At 39.8% G+C, this 13,202-nt stretch overlaps 1 protein-coding gene across 1 annotated transcript in view; it reads right to left on the reverse strand.

Moving 5' to 3' along the window:
• The window catches only part of CUL3 (cullin 3), a 54,785-nt gene extending 41,923 nt beyond the window's left edge, over window positions 1–12,862 (reverse strand). Inside the window, exon 1 of the mRNA XM_033068792.2 lies at window positions 12,727–12,862. Within this exon, the coding sequence (XP_032924683.1) occupies window positions 12,727–12,792 (66 nt within the window). The 5' untranslated portion in view covers window positions 12,793–12,862. The remainder of the gene's footprint in view (window positions 1–12,726) is intronic.
• Between the last annotated feature and the right edge of the window lie 340 nt (window positions 12,863–13,202).

Consider the following 13,202-nt stretch of genomic DNA (forward strand, 5'->3'; position numbering starts at 1 on the left):
TACAGGTGGTTATGCTCTCTACCTTGAAGGAACTGAGTGGATGCCAACAATTAGAGTTAGTTAGCAATGCTGGGAGTAACATTTGCACCTAATAATTGCCACCTATTCTCTTCCCCCATTTCCTATCCCTCCACAGAAAAAACAAGAAGGCTCCAACTGCTGCAATCTAAAACTGCCACCACAGGGACACAGTCCTTGAGGTAAAGGAGACTGTCACCAACAATGTTCCCTTCCACTCCAAGACAGGGCATTCATCAAGATGGTATTAAATAGTCTGTTACACAATACCTCAGTACCCTGAGTGTGTATCCTCCATTCTGGATGAAGTTTGGATGAGGTTATCCAGAAAAGGGCAAGAGCAGCATATTTCCAGCCTCAGAACCTAATCACTATTTGAATTTTTATAAACCCTTTGAATATTGTTAATTTAAAAGACTAGAATTTACAATGGCAGAGATATATTGTCTAGCATTTGCTCCAAGAATATCTCTGAAAAATGGCATATTAAGATATGGAACTACATTTTTTCAACCACAGAGCAGATAAAATGTACTCCCATTTATGTCAAATGGAGAGTTCAATATCCACCCTTTTCTGAGTTCTTAAGTCTTCCTCACCATGTAACAAGGAGTGTATCTGGAAGAGGACACAAGGGCTAAATACTCTCTCACAAACATAAACAACTGATCTCTGAACAACCAAAACCACCACACACAAAGTTCCACAAAGTTCCTCAATCATGTTATCTCAGGTTGACTGTGACACATCAAAAACATGACTGGAGGCTAAGAGAAGGAGCATGAAGAAAGTAAGGGGCACCCTATCTCATGGCTCTTCCGAATCTGGGCTATTAATCTTAGGACATGTGTAAAGAGTCACAGGAAGTCATAGAAATGTTCTACCAAAACTATCCTAATAAGTAGGACACTTTTTGCTCCTAGGTGACCTTTAGCAACAATCAAAGATGACAATACAGTATTATCCATGTCTCCTAAGGAGTGTCAGGAAATGCCTATTACACTATTATACTCTCTCAGAGGGTGTGTGTGGTGGGGGGGAATCAATGCCTTTAAACTTGCTTATGACATCTGGCAGTTGTCATTTACAAGATTAAATACTGACAATTTTTAATGCCTCTGTTTTGTTCTTCACTCTTCCCTTGATATTCAAGCACTGACGTAGTTTGGGTGGGCAAACCTACAATAAACTTCTACAGGAATATTCACAGCCTGAACAATGTCCCATTCCAGGCTCAGCAGACGAGCTGAGTAACCAGCACTGAGTGAAATCCTCTAAAGGCCAAGGGAAGAATCAGCTCTAGTCTCACCCTCAGAGAGGCTTGAGCCTCTGCAGGCAGGGCTCCATGACAATACTCAATCAGTAACAGAAATGCAAGAATTGCAATATCCACCTCTCCTTCCAAGCTTTACTCGGCAGAAGCAAGCAGAACATGCAATTAAATCAAAGAGGAGTCCTGCTTCTCAACTGAAACATCCCAAGAGCTGCAGTATTTTAGGCAAAACTGTTTCCTTTGCTTGAACGGGTTCTGCAGCACTGAAAAGCTGCTCTGCCAGTACAGAGCAGATGGGTTAAACAGCCTTAAAAGGAGGAGTCACCTCCTGCACCATGGTTGACAGATTTGGTTTACCTCCAAGGCATTGTAACATGCTGGTCTCCTTACAAAACAAGTGCTGCTTTGGGGTAGGAGCTTGAAGAGGAAGGGGGTTAGCTGATTGGACCTGAGCTCTACAGTAAAATGCAATACGCTCCAAGAACTTCCTTTTCTAGTAAATCCCAGCAAAAAGGATTTGTTTCTTCTCTCAAAATGTAACACTTGCCTGCATTATAGCTAGGCCTGACAGGATTTTCACTACACAACAGCAAAATTTGCCAGCTTGTACGAAAAGTTTAAAGCAAGTCTTTAATAGAATATGTAATACTGCAGCAACAGTTTTGACACGTTTAGGCAACTGAATAAAATTAAGGATCAGATACTCATTTATCTGTCACATTTTAGGAACCAATTCAGAAGAATGAGACTTATCTTGAACTACCAACATACCTCCCTTACTCTAGATTTCAATTTCCATTTAATACAGTTTCTTTGTTTTTCCCCAAATGCCCTTCCTCATCTTTAGTCTTGCAAATCTATGGAATCTATGGAAAAAATTGAGAAAACCAACTCCTCCCAAACACCTGCTTCATCTGAACTAAGACTATGAACTATGTAATTTTGAGCAGCCTTCACTTACCAGATAAGCACAAGGCAAAATATAATCATAAAGTTTTTGTTTAATTTCTTTTAAAAAAATGCAAAAACCAGAGACACTCTGAAGAGGCAAACAAACTGAAACACAAAGTTACACAGTGGTGATTCTGTGAACACAGACAACTTTCTTCTTACAGAACTTTGCACACTTTCCCAACACTATCCCAAATTAATAAGCAACTAAAAACTGTTACACTCCCCAACAATCAACTTATGGGTTCACTTTGCAATTTATGATGTTCAATTTACAAAAATGCACTTTCAGTCATTCTATTAATACAGATAAAAAAGAACTGTTATTAATACAGACAAAAGCAGAATATTGCTTGTCTGAGTGGGCCAATGAAAAATGGATGCTGGCTTACCAGCCTCATTTTTCATTCACTTACTGGTACAAATATGGATTCACAGATCAGTCTTCAAGGTTCTCTTTAAAAACTCTATCAGCTGGTTAAGTAAAAACGGGGGATAATCAAAGTTGGTAATACCTGCATCTGTGATCGTTTACACAAAGCTTAACTCTGTCTCTTCCTCACTCATCTGCCTTGCTACTTATTTCCCACAAGACCCAAACTGCTTGAAATAAACATATGCTTTATTCAGCAAGGATTAATGGATGTTGTTCTCCAAAAGGGCTGGATACTGAGAAAAAGCAAAGAAAACACAAAAATTAACTTATTTTCAACATAAACTAAGGTGCTACTATTTACATTAAAGACTTTATTCTACAGTTGCATGCTTTGCCCAAAGAAGACACCAGAATAGTATTTAATTAAAATACAGAAATCCAGGTTTTTAAAAAACATCTTTTTTTCCCAGCATGTGCAGACAAATCCAAATGCCTTTCAAATAACAAAAGGCATTAGCTGTGAATGAGTAAATCTCCCCTGCCATGATGCAAGCTTCTGCCCACCTGACATTATGTTATGAAACTTGTTTTTTAAAAAGTTGTATTTAAAAGAAAACAATTAACTGGTTTTGTTCAAGCTTCTAGAAGAACTGAACTGCTAAGAGGCTAAATCTAGGAAGTTCTAGCTCAAAAGATTGTTGTCACTGATACAGAATGGAAGTGCTTAAACAGCCAAAAGAGTGACATTATTAACCAAGGCTCTTTTCAAAAACATGCAGTGACATTTCTACAGTGCTCATTACTCCAGCACCTGAAAACAGAGGAGGACTATAAAACACCTGCAATGAAACTCTGGATTTCCCTGGAGCACTTCAAACTAACAAGGGTAAGGAAGAGCTGTCTATACTGCTGTATATATACTCTCCATATATACAGTGTACTGCTATATACTGTCAACACTTTTACTTCTCTGCAAACTCAGATCTAAGTCACAAGTCAGATCTTTCACCTTTAGCTCTGCAAATCAACAGAAGTATTTTCAGATCTCAAGTAAGTTTTTGACTTATTATAGTAGATGTACTGTCTCTTATGGTGCAAATAACATGGGAAAAAGAAGAGTGTATTGTGTCAAGATTGCTTAACTTAAGAAAAACCCATTCTGAATGAAACAGAGGAAAAATATAAGGATCTGATGCCAAAGATCAATCTACTTCCTCTGTCCTACCCAAAAGAATAAAAATTATTATCAATACTTTTGAAGACTAATGAGAAGTAGTAATCCCAAAAAAGCTTTCCTCAAACTAAAGCTGTGGAAAAAAAATTTAAAAGGCTTGTGGAGCAGGAGGAAATATGTTCCTGAAACAAATACAATAGCTTTGTTTCTATGCTAAACAAAGTTGGTGTCAAAAGAAAATATTTGAACCTAATTAGAACAGCAGAATATGGAACAAAGAAAACCTGGATTTCTGGGAGTGACTCATCCCTCTCACCTGTCAGTAGGATCCTGGAGGTCTATAAGGTGTGGGAAGGGACAGGTACAGTTCAGTTGTGTGTCTGCAGCTGTCAAACAGGATCTTGGCAAAGGTGAAATGACAAGACAGTGCAAACAGTGGCAAAAATTTTATAAATTACAGGGCATGCCTTTTCCCATTTACAAACAGGGCCAAATCTCAACATTTCATACAAGATATTTAGCATTCCACTGCAATAAAAGCCTGTAAGAGGCAAGGACAAGCTTTTCAAAACCTGAGGACTGTGTGATTGTGAGCAAACTACACAAATTACATTCACCTGCAAATTTCCTCAAAGCTGCTTACTTGGGATAAGGGCCCATGTGCAGGCTCTTACACTGGAGAAGGAAGGTGGCTCATTCCTCTTGCACTGGAGTTATTTTCAACTTCCCACAGACTTGAAAGCAGAAAGGGAAGTTGTTTGCTTACGTATAACCTATCAAGATTTACTAGCAAAGACTGAAGATAGCTGGAAATCTCAAATTTCAATGAGATTTAGGCTCGACTCTCTTCATTTCCTTTTACAAGAGTGGGAGCTCAGCATTGCAGGTGACAAGCAGCAGGCTGTCCTGAGTGTGCCACACCTGCCAACAGGTCACTGTCAGCAGAAGCAGCACCACTACAGCCCAGACCACTCAGATTATTCCTAACTCTAAGCTAATAGAAATACTGTTTTTAACCTAGTCAGAACAGACTAAAACTTTGATTCAGTACGTGATCATATGTCGATTTAGTTTTAAGACCATCATCCAACAAACACTACAAAGTAGAAATAAAAAGTCTTAATTTAATATGGGATTAAATTAATTAGGATTTTTTGGCAAATCTTTTGTATTGGTGACTTCTAAAATATTAACATTAAAATAACCTTAAGAAATAACAGAGATGCTACATGCCTCAATCCCAGTTAAGTGTCAAAGGAAAGAGCAATGCTGTTCTGCACAGCCATACGTTCTGTGGAAGGCACCGAGTCTCCTCAGGGGTATCATCTCTCCAAGTGAAAAAATCTATTAGTTCATTAACTTTCCAGCTTTGATGACCTGAATTCAGAAAGCTTCCCTGAACCACAAATAGCCCATTCCTTGCCTACTAAACACTGAAGGCAAATCCCACAGGAATTGTTTCTGGCTTTTTTCAATTAACCTACAAGTAGCTCAGTATTTTACAATTGACCAAAAATCAACACTATGTAAAGAGGAAATCTGTGAAATACGCACCAGCTTCTACAGACTGCACACACACTTCCTGTAGTCATTTCAAAACAAGGAACACAATGAATGATGAGGGGGATGAAGGAACAAAGAGATGGTGGGGCTGAAGGGCCTTGAGAGATTTTGGGGGCTTGATGAAAACTCCTTCATAATAATAACAGCAGCAGAAAAATTTGAGAACTTGCATAGGAATAGAAAGATAAAATTTTATGGTAAACAACACAGAGGCCAATACAGGATGATTCTTTTTCTAGCCTCAGCTTACTTCAGGTAGGAGAAGGAAGATACAAAATTAATAAATCTCTTACAAATTTACAGATAATCAATACCCCTGTGTCCTGACAATAACCTCTTTCTGGGGAATTTTTGTACCACACAGTGCAAACACCATGAGCAGATGCACAGATCAGCAGTGCCTGGAAGACTTAAGACTAACACTGAAATGACTGCAAAAGAAAAAAATTCACAGTAATACAGAAAATTAAATCCATGTATGTAATATAAAAAAACAGGTCCACTCAGATGCTATAAATGCTTTAAAAACAAAACTAGTGTGGAAGTAAAATGTTTATTTCAACAAAGATTCTTCACACATAAAATGTAAGAAAAAGACATGCACGGCCTATGCTCAGACCACATGCAGTCTAAGAGATTAATGTTATGAATTTATTATACAAGCTTGTCCAATTTTATATCATTCACATGTATAATTTAAGTTATTGCCTTAATTTATGTTTATTCTCATTAGTATTAAACAAAAATTGGGTTTTCCACAAATGCATCTCATTCATGATCATAAACCAATAAAGCAAGTTATCTGCTCACATTTTGCACAGTACTATACCTTATTTAAACTACCAGCAAGACAGTTTCAGCCCTCAAACACTGATTTTATACACAGCTAATTAAAGAATTGAGGCCACTCCATCCACACATAAATGTTTATTACAGTTTTGTCCTCCTTATAGTACTAGTACTCAGGTACTAAGTGCACTTTTTACCTTTCCTAAAATGTTAAAATCAATATGGAACTTCTTTTGCTAAGCCATCTAACAGTATTTCCTTATGCTGAGCTGTCAGTACTTGCACCTTCAGAAAAGAAACATCAGCCATTTAAAAATTCTACTTGCTTTAACTGACCTTCAGAAAAATAAAATAATCATGTGATTAAAAGGACACTTAGCCATGCTGGAGTTTTCTACAATGCTACTTTCCTGCTCTGTGTTTCCACAAAACCTGACTCAGAATGAAAAGCATGACCTTACTTCTCAAGAGCTGCTTTTCCACTTGTACAGCTACTAGAAATCAAGATAAGATCCAGTGAGCATATGTACAAGGTCAAGAACCTATTTTAGACTGTAACACAATCACTCTGTTTTATGAATGGACTCAATCAAACTATCTTAAGAAAAATCTGTCCCAGTCTATCACAGAATGTTTTTACCACATACAGACACACTGACACTGCACATCAGTCGTGGCAATGAAAATTTAGAAGAAACTGCACTTGGACTACCTGCCCTACAGATCAAAGCCTAAGACTTCAGAATACCTGCTTGAAATTCTGAAAAATGGGGTCAGTTGTGCTTTGTGTACCTGTCCAGAACAGATTAAAAAGAAAGTTTTGAGAAATTTTACTATCTTTTACAGAAAAAAGCCTAATTTTACGTTACATACTACTACTACAATTATTCATGTAGAATATCAAAAATTCCTCATCAGTTTAGCTACTCTCATAGAGTTCTTTTATCTACCACTACCAGGGAAAAATAGTAATTCCTGTTTAACAATGCATTACTATACAACCTCAGTGCAGGGATGGAGAAACCTAATGAAGCCACTTGAAAAAGCTATGATTGAATTAGCCAGTATAAAAATCCTAACAGATAGCTTTAGCCTTGTAGTCCTGTGCAAAATCAAGCAAATTTCAAATACAGCATGATTCATAAATGGCACTGCTCCTTCTTGAGCCATATAGAGGCACAGCTCAAAACTCTATACCAAGGCAAATGATGATTGCTCAGAACTTAAAAGCCAGTTAACAAGGCTAAGCAAGAAAATTTGTAACTGAAACCTGAATATCTACAGAACTGAGGAATGCTAACGAGATTAGGTAAGGCAAAAACTAAAAGATAATATGCACAGTGTGTTACAAAAAAACCCAACCAAATAAAAACCCATCTACAACTAACTACTCAGACTGCCCTGAAGTAAGTGCTCTCACCTCTTAAAAATTCTGAATTCATTATTAGGACATTCAGTTCGCTCACAGCATTTCATTAAAGAAAATTGTGAAAACTGGAAGGAATTAAGATTAACTGTCCAGTAACTAGGAAGTATTTCCATGTTCTTCTTAATTTGCACAAAACCCCCTTCCTTTGAATAAGAAAGAGTGTTATAGTGTTTTGGTCTGTTTTATTCCTAGGTTTTTAAGTCAATCAAAATTTCAGTTGTGAATGTGAACTTATGATCGTGAACACTACATCGGTTTAGCTACGATGCTCTCATAAATATGTCTGAGAATACGAAGTAATCAAGATTCACAAGCTAAGTGTGTAAACATGCAGTTAACCAGGTGATCTTGTAGCACTTGGTATGTTCACATTATTATTTTCAGAGCTGAAAAAGCCTGCAGTAAACCACCCCCCAGTTCCACTCTTCCCACCTTCCATGCCTCTCCATGCTCTCCCCAACACCTCATGCAGGCTCTGAGGGTTATAAGCCAAAGCAGATCCTCACGTACTGCTTACATAACCTGAATGCTTCAAAATTTAACCACACTTCAGTGCTTTTTCTAGGGGCTATCTCAGAGCAGATATGGACCAAGATGGACCAAATTTACACCAACTTCTGGAACTGATGGATCTACACGTTGTAGGTTGAAACATAAATTTAACACACCTCATCTCAACTTGCATCATCAATTTCCCAAGACTCAAAACAAACCACAGAAGCAGTTGGTGCTCCCTGAAAAAAAAAAAAAAGTCTTCTGCCTACACAAAGCCTAGAACAAGTGGCTGTTAGATTGCAGAGAGAGGAGTGCTGGCAATGAAAATATGAATCTAATACTTTGTCATGGAAGAGCTGGAGTTATTTACTTCTAAGTTTACGTAACTTTCTCCAAAAAAGGAGTAACATCAATCGATAAACAGTTGAAGGAAATGAAAGGTTGTCTTTCTGCACAAGATTGAACAAAATGAGAATTTTCTTGGCCACAAGTATTCCAAATAAAACTAGTCAGAATTTTACAGGTATTTTTTAAAGACTTGTTCTATTGCAAGAGCAGGTGTATCTCTAAAGGAATATCTCTAGATGCTGTGCAGAATTCATAATGTAACTGTGTAACACTGATCCACCAAAATAGTTCTGAGAACTGGCAAAACACTATGTAGCACTGCTCTAGAGAAGAAAGACATCTCTGCAGGAAAGGAAAATTATTGAAAGGATTCAAAAAAACCCCTCCAACTGTAATGATCAAACCCAACAACCTACGCTGGGTCATGCTGGCTTTCAGAAAGATCCATCCAACCAATTTTATGGTGACACCTGCATTGAGAGAAGAATGAGCTCCTGCAAAAAAAACTTCATTCAACACAGCTTCATCTTGCTTGCTTAAATTCTGAAAATTAATTCTCCAAATGCTTTCTGAATTCTCACATTTGGATTATTTATATAAGAAATGTGAAATTTTTTTACTATGTATAACTTTTCAATCAAAACACATTTAAGGCTACAGTTTTCCACTAGCTAACCAGCCACAGCAAAACAACTCATATACACTTGCAGGAAACATAATTTATACATTCTAGATCTTCCTTACAGAAATTACAACTCTCCAAAAGTTGTAAGTGCAAATCTACCACTTTTGGCACAACTTCTCCCAGATAACTAAATCATCTTAAAATCAGATTTGCTGCAAATCTGTTTGAGAGCTTTGAAAGTATTCCTGTAGCCAGCAGTAATGGGCTCACTAAGAGTTAAGGAATGAGAGCCAATTTGAAACCCCGAGGATATCTTTAAAACTGGAAGAAAACAACCCCCAACACTTCTTCAAAACAGGTGCAATTCATGTTCTGTAGCTGTATCAAACTTGTATTTTCATATAATGCACATGTATTCAGTAGACCACTGCACTCTTCTAAATAATTAAAAAACATTGACAATTACATGACATTTTTGAAACGTTGTTATTTTTAGCATCCATATTTGTATCTGCTGCAGTGTGTATGAATTTGAAACAACAAAGTTTGAAGACAGCTTCAGAAAAAGGAACCTTTCTGTCTCTCAATAGCCCTCTTCCACAGCTCCATCTCCAGCTTTGGCATCACCCTGAATGCTCCCCTGGATAGACCCTATATAAATATGGAACAGCTATATTTTATGGAGGTGTTAAAAGTTCCAGAAGTGGATACTGAAAGTAGCACACTGGAAGTCTTCTGTGGTGGTACATAAGGATAACTGCACAAGCTTAACCTCATGAGTTTGCTTTCCTGAATATACAACAAACTCTCTTGGAAATTTATTTCTGTTATTCTTCCCAGGTTTGAAATTTGCTCAAGTCTGAAGTCTCAAGAGAACACATCCTCATCTGGACTACTTCTGATGCAAACATTGCCACTGTCTTTAAGTCACGATGAACAAGAGAACAAAGTTCTTTTTAGTAAGATAGTTTGTAAATTAGGAAAAGAAAAACTGGTTAAACATACAGAAAACCGTTTTTTCTCAGTTACTTTTGATTAGTGTACAGCCCACTTCAGCAAAACAGTGTACCCCATGCCCCTGCCCTTGAGGTAAGAAAAAGCACATCACAGCACGCACCAGGAGCTAGCAAATCTTAATGCATACTTGGGATGACAGATAAACTGGTACTAATTACAAGAATAGTAATTTTAAAAATCTAGAATAAAACTAACTCCTAAGTATTAAGATCTCCAGGTAGAAGACTGGTGCTTTTCCAATGTTTTGATCTACTTTGACTAAATTTTTAAGGTAGAAAATTTGCCAATGTTTGGTAAATTACTACTTCTCCTTTCCTTTAGCTATTATAAAACATAATAACCAAAGTATGAAATATGTTATAGAAATGTAAAAAATTAAAAAAACATTACCTACAAGGAGGAAGCTATGCTAATATTGCTCCAGGAACACCACCAATTTGGCTATTTCTAGCCTAATGTAATAGTAAATAGCTACCTCCATGCAAGCAGCAAACTAATCTAAAACAGGAAGACCTCCTGAGGAAAGATGATCAATAAGAAGATGAACTGAAGCAGCCTACAAAACCACCTCTGGAAGCACTGTTAATTGTGAGCCCAAGAGCAGAACCACCACATTTGGGACAAAGGAGCGAGGATCCATAGCTGCTGCATGAGTACTACATTTTCTAAACATAGACTGTACCCCCCACAAAAATGCACCTCACTGACACAAATAATCCCACTGCAGTCACTAGCACCAAGTCATTTCCTGGACCAAGTTTACAAACACTTAGGCTGACACAAAACGTGTGTTAAGATTTTTACATCAACTACAGTTGCTAACTTCTGCAATTAAAAAATCTCTCAACAAAGCACATGCTTCTTTTCTATAAACACTTCAACAACAGGATTGTCAACAAAATGCCTTAGGTAAGAAAAGCATCTAAGGGGACACCTGGAAAGTGGCTATCAAGAGATGTCCCCAAACAGATGCAGGCCTTGAGGACTTGTGACTTATTATTTTAGGGAGAAGACACTTGGTTTTTCACAGTTTAACCTACATATTTTTTAAGCAACTGAAAAGAAGGAGAATGCTAGTAAAAACAGTTTTTAAAAACTTGACAATGTTTAACTTTATGTAAGAACAGGGCTCCATTAGAGCATTTCTCATCCCTGCAAAACAAATTTCAAATACAGAAGAGGTGAAAAATATAAACTTAAGTTTATCCAGTTGTTAAGTCTGCCTTTGTTTTCTGACCCATAGCGACATATTCAAATTGGAATACATGAATGTGTTTATCAAATTAAAAGACTGCTATCTTTGGTGCAGTTTGTTACAAAACATACAAATTTATTTTTGTCATGGTTTATTTTTGTACAGGTTTTCCTAATACTCATTAGTAAAACCGTGGCCACATGGCAGCTAGTCTTCTCCTTTATTATTCTCCAAAACTGACATTCTTGAAAAAGGCTTTTTAAAGAAATAAATGAAATAAGGAGAAGAAAAACCTATCATCAGCTACAATTCCTACTCTCATAGCCCACTTTTTTCTTTTGACTTTTACCACTAAATGTAACTATCAATGATTAAAAGTAGAGCAAAGAGTAAAACAATATAACTCAGATTGCTGTAAAGTTGGCAGCTGAGACTATAAAGAATCTTCCCATTTCATCAGCAAGAGTTTGGATGAAGCAAATATATTGATACATGCCTTGCCAGTGAAATGAGATAAACAGGTATGTCCAGTTTCTCTATAAAGGCACAGCACATTAGTTCTACACCACTGCCTACTGCAATCAGACATAGCATTGAAAAGTTCACTCTAAACCTTAAAAGCCAGCGCTAACCCTTAAAAGCCAGAGACTCAACTAAGTATCTTCTTTTTAACATACACCCTGCTGAACATAGACACGCTTCCTGGTCATCCTCCGGCAGACTGAACCTTTCCTATTCCTCTCGTTCCTCAACGCCATTATTCCTGTTGTAGTTGTTACTCTGTCGTAAGCTCTAATTGAGTCGACTGTCAAAACACAGCAGCGTTATGGCACTTCAAATTAATAATCTGGCTCCGTCCCTTCTGTAACTCAAAGCAAAGGCACGCTCACGACTCCACCGAACCTGCAGCAAGTTACCTATGCCTACATGTTTATAGTAGCACCTTCTGAACAGCTGGCATTGTGCCACCTAAATTTTATAATCATACGACTTAGAGCCTCTTCTACGGAACGGAGAGACAAATTTAGCAAGAGGAAACTCTGCAGAAGACATAAACAAATATTCCCCCCCACACCTTCCGGGGCTAACTAATTTTGTTGATGAAGGCGCATAACCTTCGGCTCCCTCTTTGAGGCCTTTTCCTTGAAAACAAAGAAATCAGTCCCCACTGCCCCCCTCCCCACTGCCGTACGTGGATTTTCATAATTGATTTGTTTGATGAGAGAGGCGATAATCGCAGGGACCAGTTCCTCCGCCTCCCACTCGCCGTGCGGCCCCGCTTCCCCGAGGAGCGGCTTCCGCACGCTCCCCCCGCGCCGCTCGGCCCTCGGGGGTGCCCCGGGCCGGCTGACAGCTCCCCCCGCCCCGCTCGCACCCGCGGCCGCCCCAGCCCGCGGCCCCGGCGCACAGCGCGGCCCACAGGGCGCCGGGGCCTGCGGAGGCCGCTCGGCCCGGCCCAGGCCCGGTACTCACGGGGAAGGCGCGGATCCGCATCTTGGTGTCCTTCCGGCTGCCCGTCCCCTTGCTCAGGTTCGACATCTTCGGGTCCGGCGGCGCCTCCGGCGCGGGGCGGCAGAGCCGGGGGACGCGCGGCGGGGCGGTGGACCCGGGAACGGGGCCGGGGGAGGCCGCTGGCGACCTCCGCTGCGAGTGCGGCTCCCGGGGGGCGCGGAGGGCGCGGGGGCCGGGCCGACCGGGCCGGGCCGGGCGGGAGAGGCGGCGGCGCGGGCCCCTCACTCCGCTGGCGGCGCTTCCTTCAGCCTCCGCCGCGATGGCGGACAAACATCGCTCACTGCGCAGGGCCGGGCGCCCCCCCTTCCCTTCCTTCCCTTCTCTTCCTTCCCTTGCTCTCCTTCCCTTCCTTCCCTCCCCTCCCACCGCCCGGCACACTCGGATCCGGCCGCGGTGGGGCGGGGGCGGCGGGAGGGCCGGGGGCGGGGGCGGAGGGG

Source organism: Catharus ustulatus, chromosome 10 (assembly GCF_009819885.2).
Source record: "Catharus ustulatus isolate bCatUst1 chromosome 10, bCatUst1.pri.v2, whole genome shotgun sequence".
Taxonomy (NCBI): Eukaryota; Metazoa; Chordata; class Aves; order Passeriformes; family Turdidae; genus Catharus; species Catharus ustulatus.